Below are 12,586 nucleotides of genomic sequence, written 5' to 3'. Positions count from 1 at the left end.
TTCAGTGGCTCAGTTGCCGCCGACTCGGCAACCACCTGGACGTCTAAGAGCATGTTTGGGAAAACGGCCTCCTAAGGCGGAGCCTGGAGAACACCTGGAAAAGCGGGGTGACAGCGCACTTCCTGTGCATCTGCATCAGCAGCGTGGGCACGCGCACACGCACACACACGCGCGTGCACACACACACACACACACACACACACACACACACACATGCCGGAAGCCGGCAGATTGCATATTGAGGGCATATCGCATATTGAGTGCAGCACTTTCCACAGCATCATCTTTCAGGATCTGGAATAGCTCAACTGGAATTCTATCACTGCCGGGAGCCAGCGTGAGGAAGTCCGCCCGTGGCAAAGGTCATGAGGAAGGAGGCTCGGCATACGCAAAGGCGGGATCGAGCCTCAGGAGTCCCCCTGGAAATTCTCGAGCATCTACCCCCCAAACCAGAGTCTGCCTACTTTCTGCTTTGTGCTCTCACCTACACCTCTGACTTTATGGGGGCTGTCCCCCACTACCTCTCTCTGAAAAAAGAGTTAGCTTACAGCTCCAGTTAACAATTCCTGGGTGTGACAGTGTTTCAACCTACAAACTCCTTTGGAAGTCCTCTAGCCTGCCTGAATAGGTTTTTACGGCCACATGTGATGGTTCAGAGCCTCCCAACTGTGAGAGGCAGGAGATGTTCTAAACTGCCTAAACACAGATTCCTTTGAATAGTTAAAAGATTGATTAGAAATTGTATTGGTGAAGGGTTTTTCACTTGTTGGGCCAATGTTTGCTGCTAAGTCTCCATACTCCTTACCAACTGTGTCCTTGGCAGTGTATTGATTGATATAATGGGTGTATAGAAATGTAAGTAGTAACCTCAATGTTTGTAACCTTGGACCCTTGAGTTAATTCTTTTCTTGATTGAGCCCACCTCACCTTTGCCCTATAGGAATGCAGCTTTGTCCAGTGCTTTTTTGGAGGCTGGTGCCTGACTTTGGAATAATCACCTTTAGAGAAAAATAAGTTTCTTAAAATGTTAACAGGCCTCCTGGCCAGAAGATGATGTCAATCCCCTGAACTTTTGCATATGATAAGTTTGAAAGCCTGGCTTCAATTAGAACCAGGAACTGCTGTCCTTGCATGACTCCACCCCTTCCCCCATTATCCTCTATGCACAATTTAAGGTATAAAAACTACTTTGGAAAATAAAGTGCGGGCCTTGTTCACCGAAACTTGGTCTCCCCATGTCGCTCTCTCTCTCAAATTCTGGCTGAGTCTCCATCTGGAGCGCGGAACCCGCCATGCTTGCTAATTATGCCTGGGCTTCTAAGATCCGACCGGGGAGGCCTCAGTGTCTCCTCTCCTTCGGGAGAACGGAAGGACGCCTGCGGCCTACGTAAGTGGTGCAAACTTCTTGTCTTGAAGTTTTATTGGTCTCCCGCATAAACCAAGCTACTCAGCCTCTTTTCTCCACTGAATTTTCCTACTGAGCTATCCTCATTCTATTACTCTTTATATCCTTAATTAATGTTTAATTAAGCAGTTGTTTCCTGATCCTCGCCTACGCTGTCTCTCCTTCGACTACCCTGGATCAGCCGGGGCTGGACCCCAGCACACACACACACATCCCCCGTGCACACACGTGCGCACACTGCACATGCGCGCACACACAAACTTCCCCCGCACACACTGCACATGCGTGCACATGCATGCACACACTTCCCCCGCACACACGTACACACACACTGTACATGCATGCACACACACACTGCACATGCGCACGTGCACACACACTTCCCCCGCACACACACGTATGCACACACTGCACGTGCGCACACACTGCGCGTGCACACACACACACTTGCCCCTCACACACACACATGCATGCACACACACACACTGCCCCCACACCTGCACCCACAGCACTAGCGCTGGTGATGACGCCCGGGCGGCGCTGCCTGTGGTCTCTAATCAGGAGCGCCGATTGCCCAGCCCAGCAGTCCCGGCCGCCTTGTCCACCTGCGGAGTCAGCTTCCTGTCTGCGGGGCCCGGCTCACGGCCCCCCCTCCACCACCCCAGGCGGTGGTCTCAGGAGGACCCGGCGGGGCTGCCGCTCCCGCCCCGCGCTGAGTGAGGACGCAGCCAGGAGGGGCCTTCCCAGAACCGGCCCGCCGACCCCAGGGCTGCCGCGGACATCTCAGAGCCAGGGAGACAGGTTCCCCGAGCAAAGCAATGGGCCGGCCTCTCGCCCTGGAAGGAAGCCGGAGTCTAGAACCTTGCGGGGGGAGGGGGGGTCACATCCTGCACGCTGGCCCTCCAGCAGGTAGACACCCGGCGCCCCTCTTCCGAGGCTGTGTGTCCTCGGCCCCCTCGGCAGACACGAAAGCCCCCAGCTTTGGGAGACCAGAGCTGGGCAGGGAGCGGTGTGAGGAACGAGCCCCCAAACCCGGCTACACCAAGTCCCCTCCATAAGGACCAGAGAATGAGGCCAGAGGGTTAGGGCTCCAGGGTCACCTAGATGCCCTCCTGCCAGCCTGTTCGGCCTGAGCTCCTGGGAGAAGCAACATCAGGGTGTCCGGGGGAGGAGGCAGACCCCCTGTGCTCAGCCTCCTGAGATGTGCCCCACCCCCACCCCCCCCTCCCCTCCACCCCAGCAGAGTTTCCCTGGTGGCTCAGCTGGTGAAGAACCCACCTGAAAATGAAGGAGCCCCCAGTTCGATTCTTGGGTCAGGAAGATTCCCCGGAGAAGGGATAGGCTACCCACTCGTCTTCTTGGACTTCCCTGGTGGCTTACATGGTAAAGAATCCGCCTGCAATGTGGGAGACCGGGGTTCGATCCCTGGATTGGGAAGATCCTCTGGAAGAGGGCATGGCAACCCACTCCAGTATTCTTGACTGGAGAATCCTATGGACAGAGGAGCCTGGCGGGTTACAGTCCACGGGGTCACAAAGAGTCAGACACGACTGAGCAACTAAGCATGGCACAGCAGCTCCCCTCAGCATCCAACCCCCCCAACCCCACCCCCTCAAGGAGCTGGGCCTGGAGGAACAGTGATGCTCACGGCCCCAGGTGTGTCTGAGGTCTGTGAGGTCGGGCTCTGCTCCTGACTTCCTGCAAAAGAGCAAATAACATTGCCCGTGGGGCACCCCCACTGCCTTTGGCTTGCGTTTCTGCTGTTAACTTCACCTCCTTACTGTGCTGTGCTTAGTCGCTCAGTCGTGTCCCACTCTGCGACCCCATGGACTGCAGCACGCCAGGCCTCCCTGTCCATCACCAACTCCTGGAGTTTACTCAAACTCATGACCATTGAGTTGGTGATGCCATCTAACCATCCTGTCATCCCCTTCTCCTTCTGTCCTCAATCTTTCCCAGCATCAGGGTCTTTTCAAATGAATCAGCTCTTCACATCAGGTGGCCAAAGTATTGGAGTTTCAGCTTTAGCATCAGTCCTTCCAATGAATACTTAGGACTGATTTCCTTTAGGATTTACTGGTTTGATCTTCTTGCAGTCCAAGGGACTCTCAAGAGTCTTCTCCACCACCACAGTTCAAAAGCATCAATTCTTCGGCACTCAGCTTTCTTTATGGTCCAACTCCCACATCCATACATGACCACTGGAGAAACCATAGCCTTGACAATACGGACCTTTGCAGGCCAAGTGATTTCTCTGGCTTTAATATGCTGTCTAGTTTCGTGAGCCACGTGCCACCCCCCAAGTGCTGCACACCTTTAAAGGGAGGACACGTCTGTCAAGTAACACGTTGAGACGTGTCTTACTCAACAAGCAGTGCTCCTAGGTCCACACGGACAGCTCAGCTCCCAGATGTGTGCTCCTGGGAGCCCCTGACAACTGCAAATCTGTAAACCACCACCCTCTGTATGACTGACGGTGCCCACAGGAGGAGCCACCCCTGCTCCGAGGTTCCCTCTCATCTCCTGAGCCCTGTCTCGGCAAGAAGGAGGAGGGGCAGCGCCCGACCCTGGGGGCTGACGGTGTTACCCCCGTGTGGCCGGCACACAGCTTGACCCTAAGTCCAGCGTTCACCCACACGGCGAGGCCTGGGGTCCCTCCGTGTGTGGACATGTGCCAAAACCAACGTGGAAGCGATGACATATCCGTTTCCACATAAAGATTTTTAATCCAGTTTAAAAGAATACCCAAAGCAAACTGCCCTTCACATCTGAGGCTAATTCAGGGTTTTTCTATGATTGTAACAAATGAGATATAATTGTATCTCAAAACTGTTGATTAAAAATACAAACGATGTACCAATTCTTGTTAAAATTCAAAGGCTTGATTGTAGAAGACGTTTACTGTACGAGTTTAACCTAGAAATCGCACATGTAACAGCACTGACCCGGAAACACAGACATAACTGCGCACATGTACACACGTCAGACAATGGAGGCAGAGGGGGCGCACATGTGCACACGTCAGACAACGGAGGCGGAGGGGGCGCACATGTGCACACGTCAGGCAACGGAGGCGGAGGGGGCGCACATGTACACACGTCAGGCAACGGAGGCGGAGGGGGCGCACATGTACACACGTCAGGCAACGGAGGCGGAGGGGGCGCACATGTACACACGTCAGACAACGGAGGCGGAGGGGGCGCACATGTACACACGTCAGACAACGGAGGCGGAGGGGGCGCACATGTACACACGTCAGACAACGGAGGCGGAGGGGGCGCACATGTACACATGTCAGACAACGGAGGCAGAGGGGGCGACCTGAAGGAGCCACAAGTACCAGGATATAAGGCAACTCCAAGCTGCCAGCAGAGCATCCAGGCAGCTACTTTTATTTTGAGCAAGAAAGTGGCGTAAGCGAGTGCGTGTCCCCCAACATGCCAGCTTCCCCCTCAGCACCCCTGTGTTTTGGGAGAAAAGTGGGTGACCTCTCCACCGCCCTGTCACCCACTGTCACACGTCTGCACAGGGCAGGCATGGAATCGCCTGGAGCCTGTTTAAAGCCCGAGAATCAGGCAGTAAGTGCCTGGATCTGGGGGGATGAAACTCACTGGTCAGAGCTGAAGGCGCGAGCTAGTGCGGGGCCACTGACCCCTGACCCCGAATCAGAGAAGTGAATCACCTGCCCAAATTTCCAGCTGATTGCACGTACAACCAGCTCCATGGCTCTGTCCATTAAAACGTGTTCTGATCAAAAAATACAGTGTTCTGATCTGACAAGCTTGCAGAGGAGGCTCCCCAGCCTCGCGCCTGCAGCATGGAAGCCGGAGAAAGGGACCGACTCCGTGCTGCCTCACGAGGGGCCGCTAGGCCGACTGCGCCAGGAACTCCAGGTATTGCAACCGGGCCTCGAGGTGGTCCGACGGCCGGTTGTATGGCGTCCACACGGGGTATCCCACGAACAGCCGCATGGCCTTCACGTAGTTCTGGGGAGACACAGAGACAGAGCGGCACTGGGTACGCAGCCATGAGGTCACGCTCCGTGCTGCTCACCCCCGTTCTCATGCACATTCCTCTGAAAGGCAGGAGGGCCCGTGCTCAGGCAGCCGCAGGGCAGCGTCGGGCCCATGCTCTCGACAGACACACTGCCTTGCACGCGGGCCCCTCCCGCAGCATGGTTTGAAACCCACACCCCTGTCCAGCCAGGGTGCACGTCCGGGGGTGTGTCCTACAGGGGAACTCTCAGCAGGCCACGATGGCAAACGCGTGAGGTTCTTTCTCCCAGAGCTGTTTACGACAGCAGAGAACTGGAGACAGCTGGCGGACCCGTCTCTTGGGGTCACCACTCAACGCAGTAAACCAGAGTGTGTCCCAGTGGCGAGCAGGCAGCTGCGCACAGGCCGGGGCTCTCTATATGCCGACAGGAAACAATCCCAGAGCTCAGCGAGCAGAAAAGAGGGGCGCCACCCCCGGACAGAGTCGGCTGGCTCCTGTACACGACTCACATTCGCCTACCAAGCGAGCCGTCTCTCCAAGAAGACTTTTGAGGACCTGATCATGGCCACCTTCAGGGAGAGACGCTGGGGCCAGGAGTGGGGCGACCTTCCCTCGCATATCCTCTCCGAGTCCTGAGCTTTAAGCTGAGCACACCCGTGAGTCTCAGGTCAGTCCCAGGCCCACGGAGGGAGCCCCAGACCACCCTTCTCCTGCTTCTGTGACCATGTCCATGGCTCCAGCACCCAACGGCTGAGGCCCAACGGACATGCCCTCGAATGATGAAGGAGCAGGGACCCCTGGAGGGGCGCCTCCCGTTGGCCTGGGCATGTGCCTGGGGGGTATGGGCTCCCGTGCGCCCCTGCAGACCCCCGGCCCCCGCGAACCCCCGGCCGTCCTCGCCTGGCGCTGCCAGGGCTGAGCGTCCGACAGGCGCGCAGACCACACTGCGGCAGAGCAGCCGTGAGCCCACCTTCTCGTCCAGCGTGAAGCGGTGGTAGATGCCGGCGGGCAGGGTGATCATGTCCCCCTTCTCCATGGAGATCCGGATCCATCGGTCCTCCTGGTCCCGCACGTCAAAGTACCCGCTGCCGTCCAGGATGTAGCGGATCTCCTCGTCCAGGTGTAAGTGCTCCTCAAAGAACATCTTGATCTGGGGGTGGGGAGGCTCTGTGAGCTGGGGGGCCCCCGGGGTGAGGTGGCCGGAACCACCCCTGCCCAGCGCGGACCACCTGGCCCGCCCCCATGAGATGCGAAGGCACGTGGTCACCTCGGCAGGGCAGGAGCCGCGTGTGCATCTAAGGAAGGCGCTCAGTAAACACCTCCCCCTCATCCCAACCTGGCCTGTGTCTTTCAGGGCTCCATTCTCTAACGTTTCACAATAAAAATGCTTGAATGTGCACAAACGTTGGAAGCATTCTCCAGTAAACACCCACGCAACCTTCACCTTTCTCTTTAACTGACCTTCTTAAGATTCCCCACCTCTTGCCTGCTGTCCCAAAGGGTTTCAAAGCTCTCCTCACATCATGCTTCCACCCTTCTGGACAATCCACAGACGTTTGGAAAATCCCTGCTTCCAGTGAGAACAGCAGCCTCTCGGGCGGGCGAGGCCATGGGGACAGGTCCCTGCCCTGCAGCTGGACACGCACTGACCCGCCGCCTGTGTAGGAATCTACCCTGAAGATACACCTCCAACAGCACGGAAAGACATGCGCGCGCCGCGCCCCGCCGTGCTGCGCGCGCCGCGCCCCGCCGTGCTGCGCGCGCCGCGCCCCGCCGTGCTGCGCGCGCCGCGCCCCGCCGTGCTGCGCGCGCCGCGCCCCGCCGTGCTGTTTGTCACTGAGGAACACGGGAGATGCCCGGAAGGCGGGAGCAGAGCAGGCTGGTCGAGTCAACAGGCCCTCGGGCTCCGACAGCACGGCGAGGCGCGGGCCAAGGGGAGCCGAGGGGCCTTCTGGTAGAGTCTAAACCTGGCTATGGCAGCCCACTCCAGGACTCCTGCCTGGGGAATTCCAAGGACAGAGGAGCCTGGCGGGCTACAGTCCATGGGCTTGCAGAGAGCCGGACACGACTGTGCGACTCACTTTCACTTTTTTCACTTTACATATTACAGAGTCATAAATAAAAATAAAACAAGCTTGGGGGCCGGGGGAGGGGGGACCTTAAATCTGGAATCAAGCCATATGCTCACAACCACAGGAGGAAGAGAAAACTCACCTAAGTGCTTTTGAACATAGTTCTCTGACTACACCCTCAGTAAGACAGGACCGCAACTCACCTGGAACTCCACGGACAGGCCTGCTGACCCTAACTGGGTGGATGCAGCCACCACTGGGCACTGTGGTATGTGCGGGAGGAGAGAGACCCAAGGATAGGCCGAGGGAGCCCCGAGGGGCACGAACACCCTGAGCCAGGGAGCACGGAGGGGCTGGGAGCACGGTGGGGACGTGGCAGGACCACAGAGAGGGCCCGCCCCCCCGCCCCCCCGCCGAGTCTGGACCAATCTGAACATCAAGGTGGATCGCGGCAAGAATGGACACGGGCCCATGAGGAAACCAAGAATCTGCACGCATGTACTGATGGGCATCAATGGGAGAGAAGCAGGCCAAATCAGTACAGGAAGATGATGGCCACAGGGACAGGGTAACTGACTCAGGCCGGGGTCAGCAAGATTCACTCACACCAAGTCCAAGTTTGACACCAAGCAGAAAGTCACAGGCAGAAAGTCACTCTCCACAGACCCCTTCCTTAGAGTGGGAAGAGGTATCCGGTCCCAACACAGAACCCTGATGGGCACCAGTTCAGCCAAGTTTTGCATCATGGGCACTGGGACCCCCACCCCACCCCGGGCACAGGCCTCCGGGCAGGGTGCCCTGAGCAGACGCAGCACCCCTTCCGCAGGATTCCTGCCCAAAACGTGTTAACCTAAGACAACCGTGAGATAATCAGATAGTAAAGAAGTATGTTTTACGAGAACAAAAGATAAGCTGGTATTAGGGACAGGGTTTTATTTCAGGAGAGAAGCCGTTCGAGAAGGTGGTAATGACACGGAGACAAGGGTTTGATCCCTGAGTCGGGAAGATACCCTGGAGAAGGAAATGGTAATCCACTCCAGTATTCTTGTCTGGGAAGTCCCATGGACAGAGGAGCCTGGTGGGCTACAGTCCATAGGGTCACAAGAGTCGGACACACGACTTAGCGACTCAACAAACAAACAAACAAACCACATGGCTTCACTGGTTAATCTGCCAAACACTTAAGAAAAAAGTAAAACCATTCTAGACATACTCTTCCAAAAAACGGAAAAGGACGGAATACTTTTCAGCTTATTCTAAGGCCAGCATGCCTCTCATATAAACCAAAATGAAAGACATTTAAAAAAAAGGAAAGGCTTGCATTTATTAATGTGTGTGTGTGTGTTAGTTGCTAAGTCATGTCCAACTCTTTGCAACCCCATAGACTGCAGCCCATCAGGCCCTCCGTCCATGGGATTCTCCAGGCAAGAACACTGGAATGGGTTGCCATTTCCTTCTCCGAAAGGAACTATAGAAAGAAAGGAAGTGAAGTCGCTCAGTCATATCCGACTCTTTGCAACCCCGTGGACTGTAGCCCACCAGGTGCCTCCATCCATGGAATTTCCAGGCAAGAGTGCTGGAATGGGGTGCCATTGTCTTCTCCTGCATTTATTAATTGTGAATAATTTTAATAATTCCCCTTTTCAAATAATATAGAGTTCCCTTACCTTTTCCTCGTAATTCGGTAGTTTGTCTTTGCATATGGTTATGATGTCCATCCAGGAGTAGTTTCTCTCTTTTCGGATCTTCTCTAATTCTGGATCGTTCTCGTATTTGTCTGCATCCAGCTAAAAGAGTTTAAACAAGCAACAAACAGGAGGTCACGTGAACACACCGAAACAGTCTCTTTCTGGATCTCCAATATGATTATACTCTGAATTTATTACCTAGTTCTGTGTCCGCATTCTGGATCTCCAGTATAATTATATTCCACATATACTGCATTAATATCATTTGGTCCTTTGTCAATCCTAAAGTCACCTTTCTTCCCCTCCTTTCCCTATTTCTTGGCATGCTTTCCCTAAAGGCTAAAAGCAGTGCAGTTGTGTTGAATTTCCGCCTCCCTTCTCTCCAACAGCACTTCCAGGGAGATTCTACTGAAACTTCACGCTTCCAGTCCCACCACCAGGAGTCGGGGAAGCTCCGATCGCCTCACGCCTCTAACGGGCGCCTCCCCGCCACCGCTGCGTCCTGTTCCTCTGCCTCCTGTCCACTCTGCAAGTCTGCCTGACCTTTGTCTCTATGGCAACTCTATGCTTACTTTGTTTCCCCGAGCCAAAACACCTGAGGCCCTCTGAGCCCACAAATAAAACCCAAGTTCCTCAGGCAGACAAGAGGCTTTCTACCTTCTGGCCTCAGCTGCCTTTTCTTTCTTTAAAATTTTATTTATGCATTTCTGGCTGTGCTCGGTCTTCACTGCTGTGTGCAGGCTTCGTGGAGCTGCAGCGGCCGGCACATGGGCTCAGTAGCTGCAGCTCCCCGACTACAGAGCTCCGGCTCGACAGTTGTGGCATCCTTGCCCCAGACACGTGAGCGCTTCCCAGCCAGCCTGTGTCTCCTGTGTCAGCAGGCAGCCTCTACCACTGAGCCACCAAGGAAGCCAGAGACATGAATTTCTAAATGACCACTCCCCAAGTGAGCAGACCCCCACAGTGCACCTTCACATCCGGGTGAGAGCTTCCCACTCCCTACGGCGTCACTGAGACACAACAGGTGAACATGCCCAGCTATCGTCCTGCTCCAGATCAGGTCATTATAAAGTACAAAAAGGCCCAGGGCACTGGAAGCAGAGTAAACAAGTCTACGGGCGACTCCCTGGAAAAGACCCTGATGCTGGGGAAGACTGAAGGCGGGAGGAGAAGGGGACGACAGAGGATGAGATGGTTGGATGGCCTCACCGACTGGATGGCCATAAGTCTGGGTAAACTCCGGGAGTTGGTGATGGACAGGGAGGACTGGCGTGCTGCAGTCCATGGGGTCGCAGGGTCGGGCACGACTGAGCAACTCAACAACTTTAATTCTGACAGTTCTGGGTCTTCCCATCCACAGGAGAACCAGGAGCCAGGAGGAGCCCGACTCGACCTGGCAAAGGAGCTGAAAACACAGCCTTACTTTATCCCCGGACACTTTCAGAGCTTGGCCAGTGTCCACTCTTGCTCCAAAACTGTCCCGTGGACAGCGAGACCAAAGGGCAGGAGTCTGAACAGGCGGCGCCTCCTGTCGACCCGTCTCCCACACCAGGGAGACGCACACGGGACACTTAAGGGACCCCAACCGCCCTCCCGCCGCCCCGCCAGGGCCCCTGGGGACAGGCCCGCGCCTACAGGGCCCCGGCCTCCCACTGGGGCGGCGGGGACCCGCGGGCCCGGGGCCCCGCTCTCACTCCGACCCCTCTGCCCTCCCCCGCGCCCCCCATCCCGGATCCCCGATCCCCGATCCCGGCACCGAGCACGCGGCGCGCCCCGCGGTGGAGGCCCGGGGGCCGGCCCGGCCGCGCCGAGCGTGCGCACTGAGCACGGGCCCGGGCTCCGCAGGCCCACTGGCCGGAAGGCGGGGCGCGCGGGGTCGGGGGGACGCCTGTGCCGCCGCGCGGGCTCCGCGTACCTTCCAGTAAAGGACCCCGAGCCGGCGCAGCTGCTCCAGGCCGACAGGGCGCGCGGGCTCGGCGCGGTGCGGCAGCCGCGGGTCGTCGGCCGCCTCGTCCATGTACCAGGCCTCCACCATGGCCGGGGACTGAGTGCGGGGCCTGGGCCGGGGTAGGCAGGAGTGAGCCTGGCCTGAGCCTGGACGCACGCGGGCGCCCCTCCTCCTCCCCTCCCTCTTCCTCCCCTCACCCGGGCCTCCTCCTTTCCTCCTCCCTCCTTTCCCCTCCCCGGGAGGGCGGGCGGGGCGCGCCTGGAAGCCCGGGGCGGAGCGCCTCCTTCCCGCCGGCGGGCGGGCTCCTGGCCCGAGGCGGTGTCCCTGAAAGAAAGCTGCAGCTGCTGCTGCTAAGTCGCGTCAGTCGTGTCCGACTCTGTGCGACCCCGGAGAAGGCAGCCCACCAGGCTCCCCCGTCCCTGGGATTCTCCAGGCAAGAACACTGGAGTGGGTTGTCATTTCCTTCTCCAATGCATGAAAGTGAAAAGTGAAAGTGAAGTCGCTCAGTCGTGTCCAACTCTTCGCGACCCCATGGACTGCAGCCCACCAGGCTCCTCTGTCCGTGGGATTTTCCAGGCAAGAGTACGAGTGGGGTGCCATTGCTTCGGGTTACATGAAGGAAAGCTACAGGGCTCAAAATAGCCTCCAGCTGAAACTCCAGTTGGGCTTCCCTTGTGGTTCATCTGGCAAAGAATCCACCTGTAATGCAGGAGACCTGAGTTCGATCCCTGGGTTGAGAAGATCCCCCGGAAAAGGGAAAGGCTACCCGGTTAAAACTCCCCACCATTCGTTCAGTTTGTTCAGTTCAGTGGCTCAGTCATGTCTGACTCTGTATCTTCACGGACCGCAGCACACCAGGCCTCCCTGTCCTTCACCAACCTCCAGAGCTTGCTCAAACTCATGTCCACTGAGTCGGTCATCTCATCCTCTGTAGTCCCCTTCTCCTGCCCTCAGTCTTTCCTAGCATCAGGGTCTTTTCAAATGAGTCAGCTCTTCGCATCAGGTGGCCAAAGTATTGGAGTTTCAGCTTCAGCATCAGTCCTTCCAATGAACACCCAGGACTGATCTCCTTTAGGATGGCCTGGTTGGATCTCCTTGCAATCCAAGGGACTGTCAAGAGTATTCTCCAACACCACAGTTCAGAGGCATCAATTCTTCAGCACTCAGCTTTCAAGAACCTTCTCCCCTAAAGAAAGCAATGGACATTAAGATTGATTACGTTCAGCTCCCAGCCGATCCCAGTCTCCAGCAGGTCTCAGGAATTCCTTGCCCCAATTGTTGAAAGCTAACTAATAAAAAATAATCTTGAGGAAAAACAGACCCCCTCAAAACAATGTATCTCCGCAATATATGTTTTCTGTATATACCTACTCTCTTCTTGGCACAGCAGCCCACTGATCTGACTGCTGCCCCTTCTTGCCTCATTAAAGGTGGTCTGTTCCTGTAAAGTGCCAGTCTCCTTCTTTCTCCGAACCTC

The 12,586-nt window shown here is 56.5% G+C and overlaps 1 protein-coding gene across 2 annotated transcripts; it reads right to left on the bottom strand.

Annotated features, from left to right (window-relative positions):
• Positions 1-4,109: 4,109 nt before the first annotated feature.
• ADI1 (acireductone dioxygenase 1) lies at positions 4,110-11,309 on the bottom strand. Of its 2 annotated transcripts, none has more exons than XM_055579542.1 (4): positions 11,077-11,309; positions 9,141-9,260; positions 6,372-6,551; positions 4,110-5,391 (listed from the first exon to the last, which is right to left on the bottom strand). In XM_055579542.1, exons 1-4 carry the CDS (start codon positions 11,194-11,196, stop codon positions 5,272-5,274), a joined length of 540 nt encoding a protein of 179 aa, XP_055435517.1. In that variant the 5' UTR covers positions 11,197-11,309; the 3' UTR covers positions 4,110-5,271. The 2 variants fall into 2 exon arrangements, with proteins under 2 accessions (XP_055435517.1, XP_055435518.1); XM_055579543.1 differs by lacking the exon at positions 11,077-11,309 and adding an exon at positions 10,371-10,526.
• Positions 11,310-12,586: the final 1,277 nt, after the last annotated feature.

The sequence above is a fragment of the Bubalus kerabau genome, chromosome 4 (assembly GCF_029407905.1).
Source record: "Bubalus kerabau isolate K-KA32 ecotype Philippines breed swamp buffalo chromosome 4, PCC_UOA_SB_1v2, whole genome shotgun sequence".
Lineage (NCBI taxonomy): Eukaryota > Metazoa > Chordata > Mammalia > Artiodactyla > Bovidae > Bubalus > Bubalus kerabau.
The sequence above is the reverse complement of the archived record's forward strand: the minus strand, read 5'-3'. Positions and strand labels throughout refer to the sequence as shown.

Excerpts from the sequence above, each read along its gene's own strand:
- ADI1 (XM_055579542.1), bottom strand. The coding sequence starts at position 11,196 with ATGGTGGAGGCCTGGTACATGGACGAGGCGGCCGACGACCCGCGGCTG. Across the intron at positions 9,261-11,076 it reads TCGGGGTCCTTTACTGGAAG|CTGGATGCAGACAAATACGA; the intron begins GTACGCGGAGCC and ends AAACTCTTTTAG. Across the intron at positions 5,392-6,371 it reads GCTTCACGCTGGACGAGAAG|AACTACGTGAAGGCCATGCG; the intron begins GTGGGCTCACGG and ends GTGTCTCCCCAG.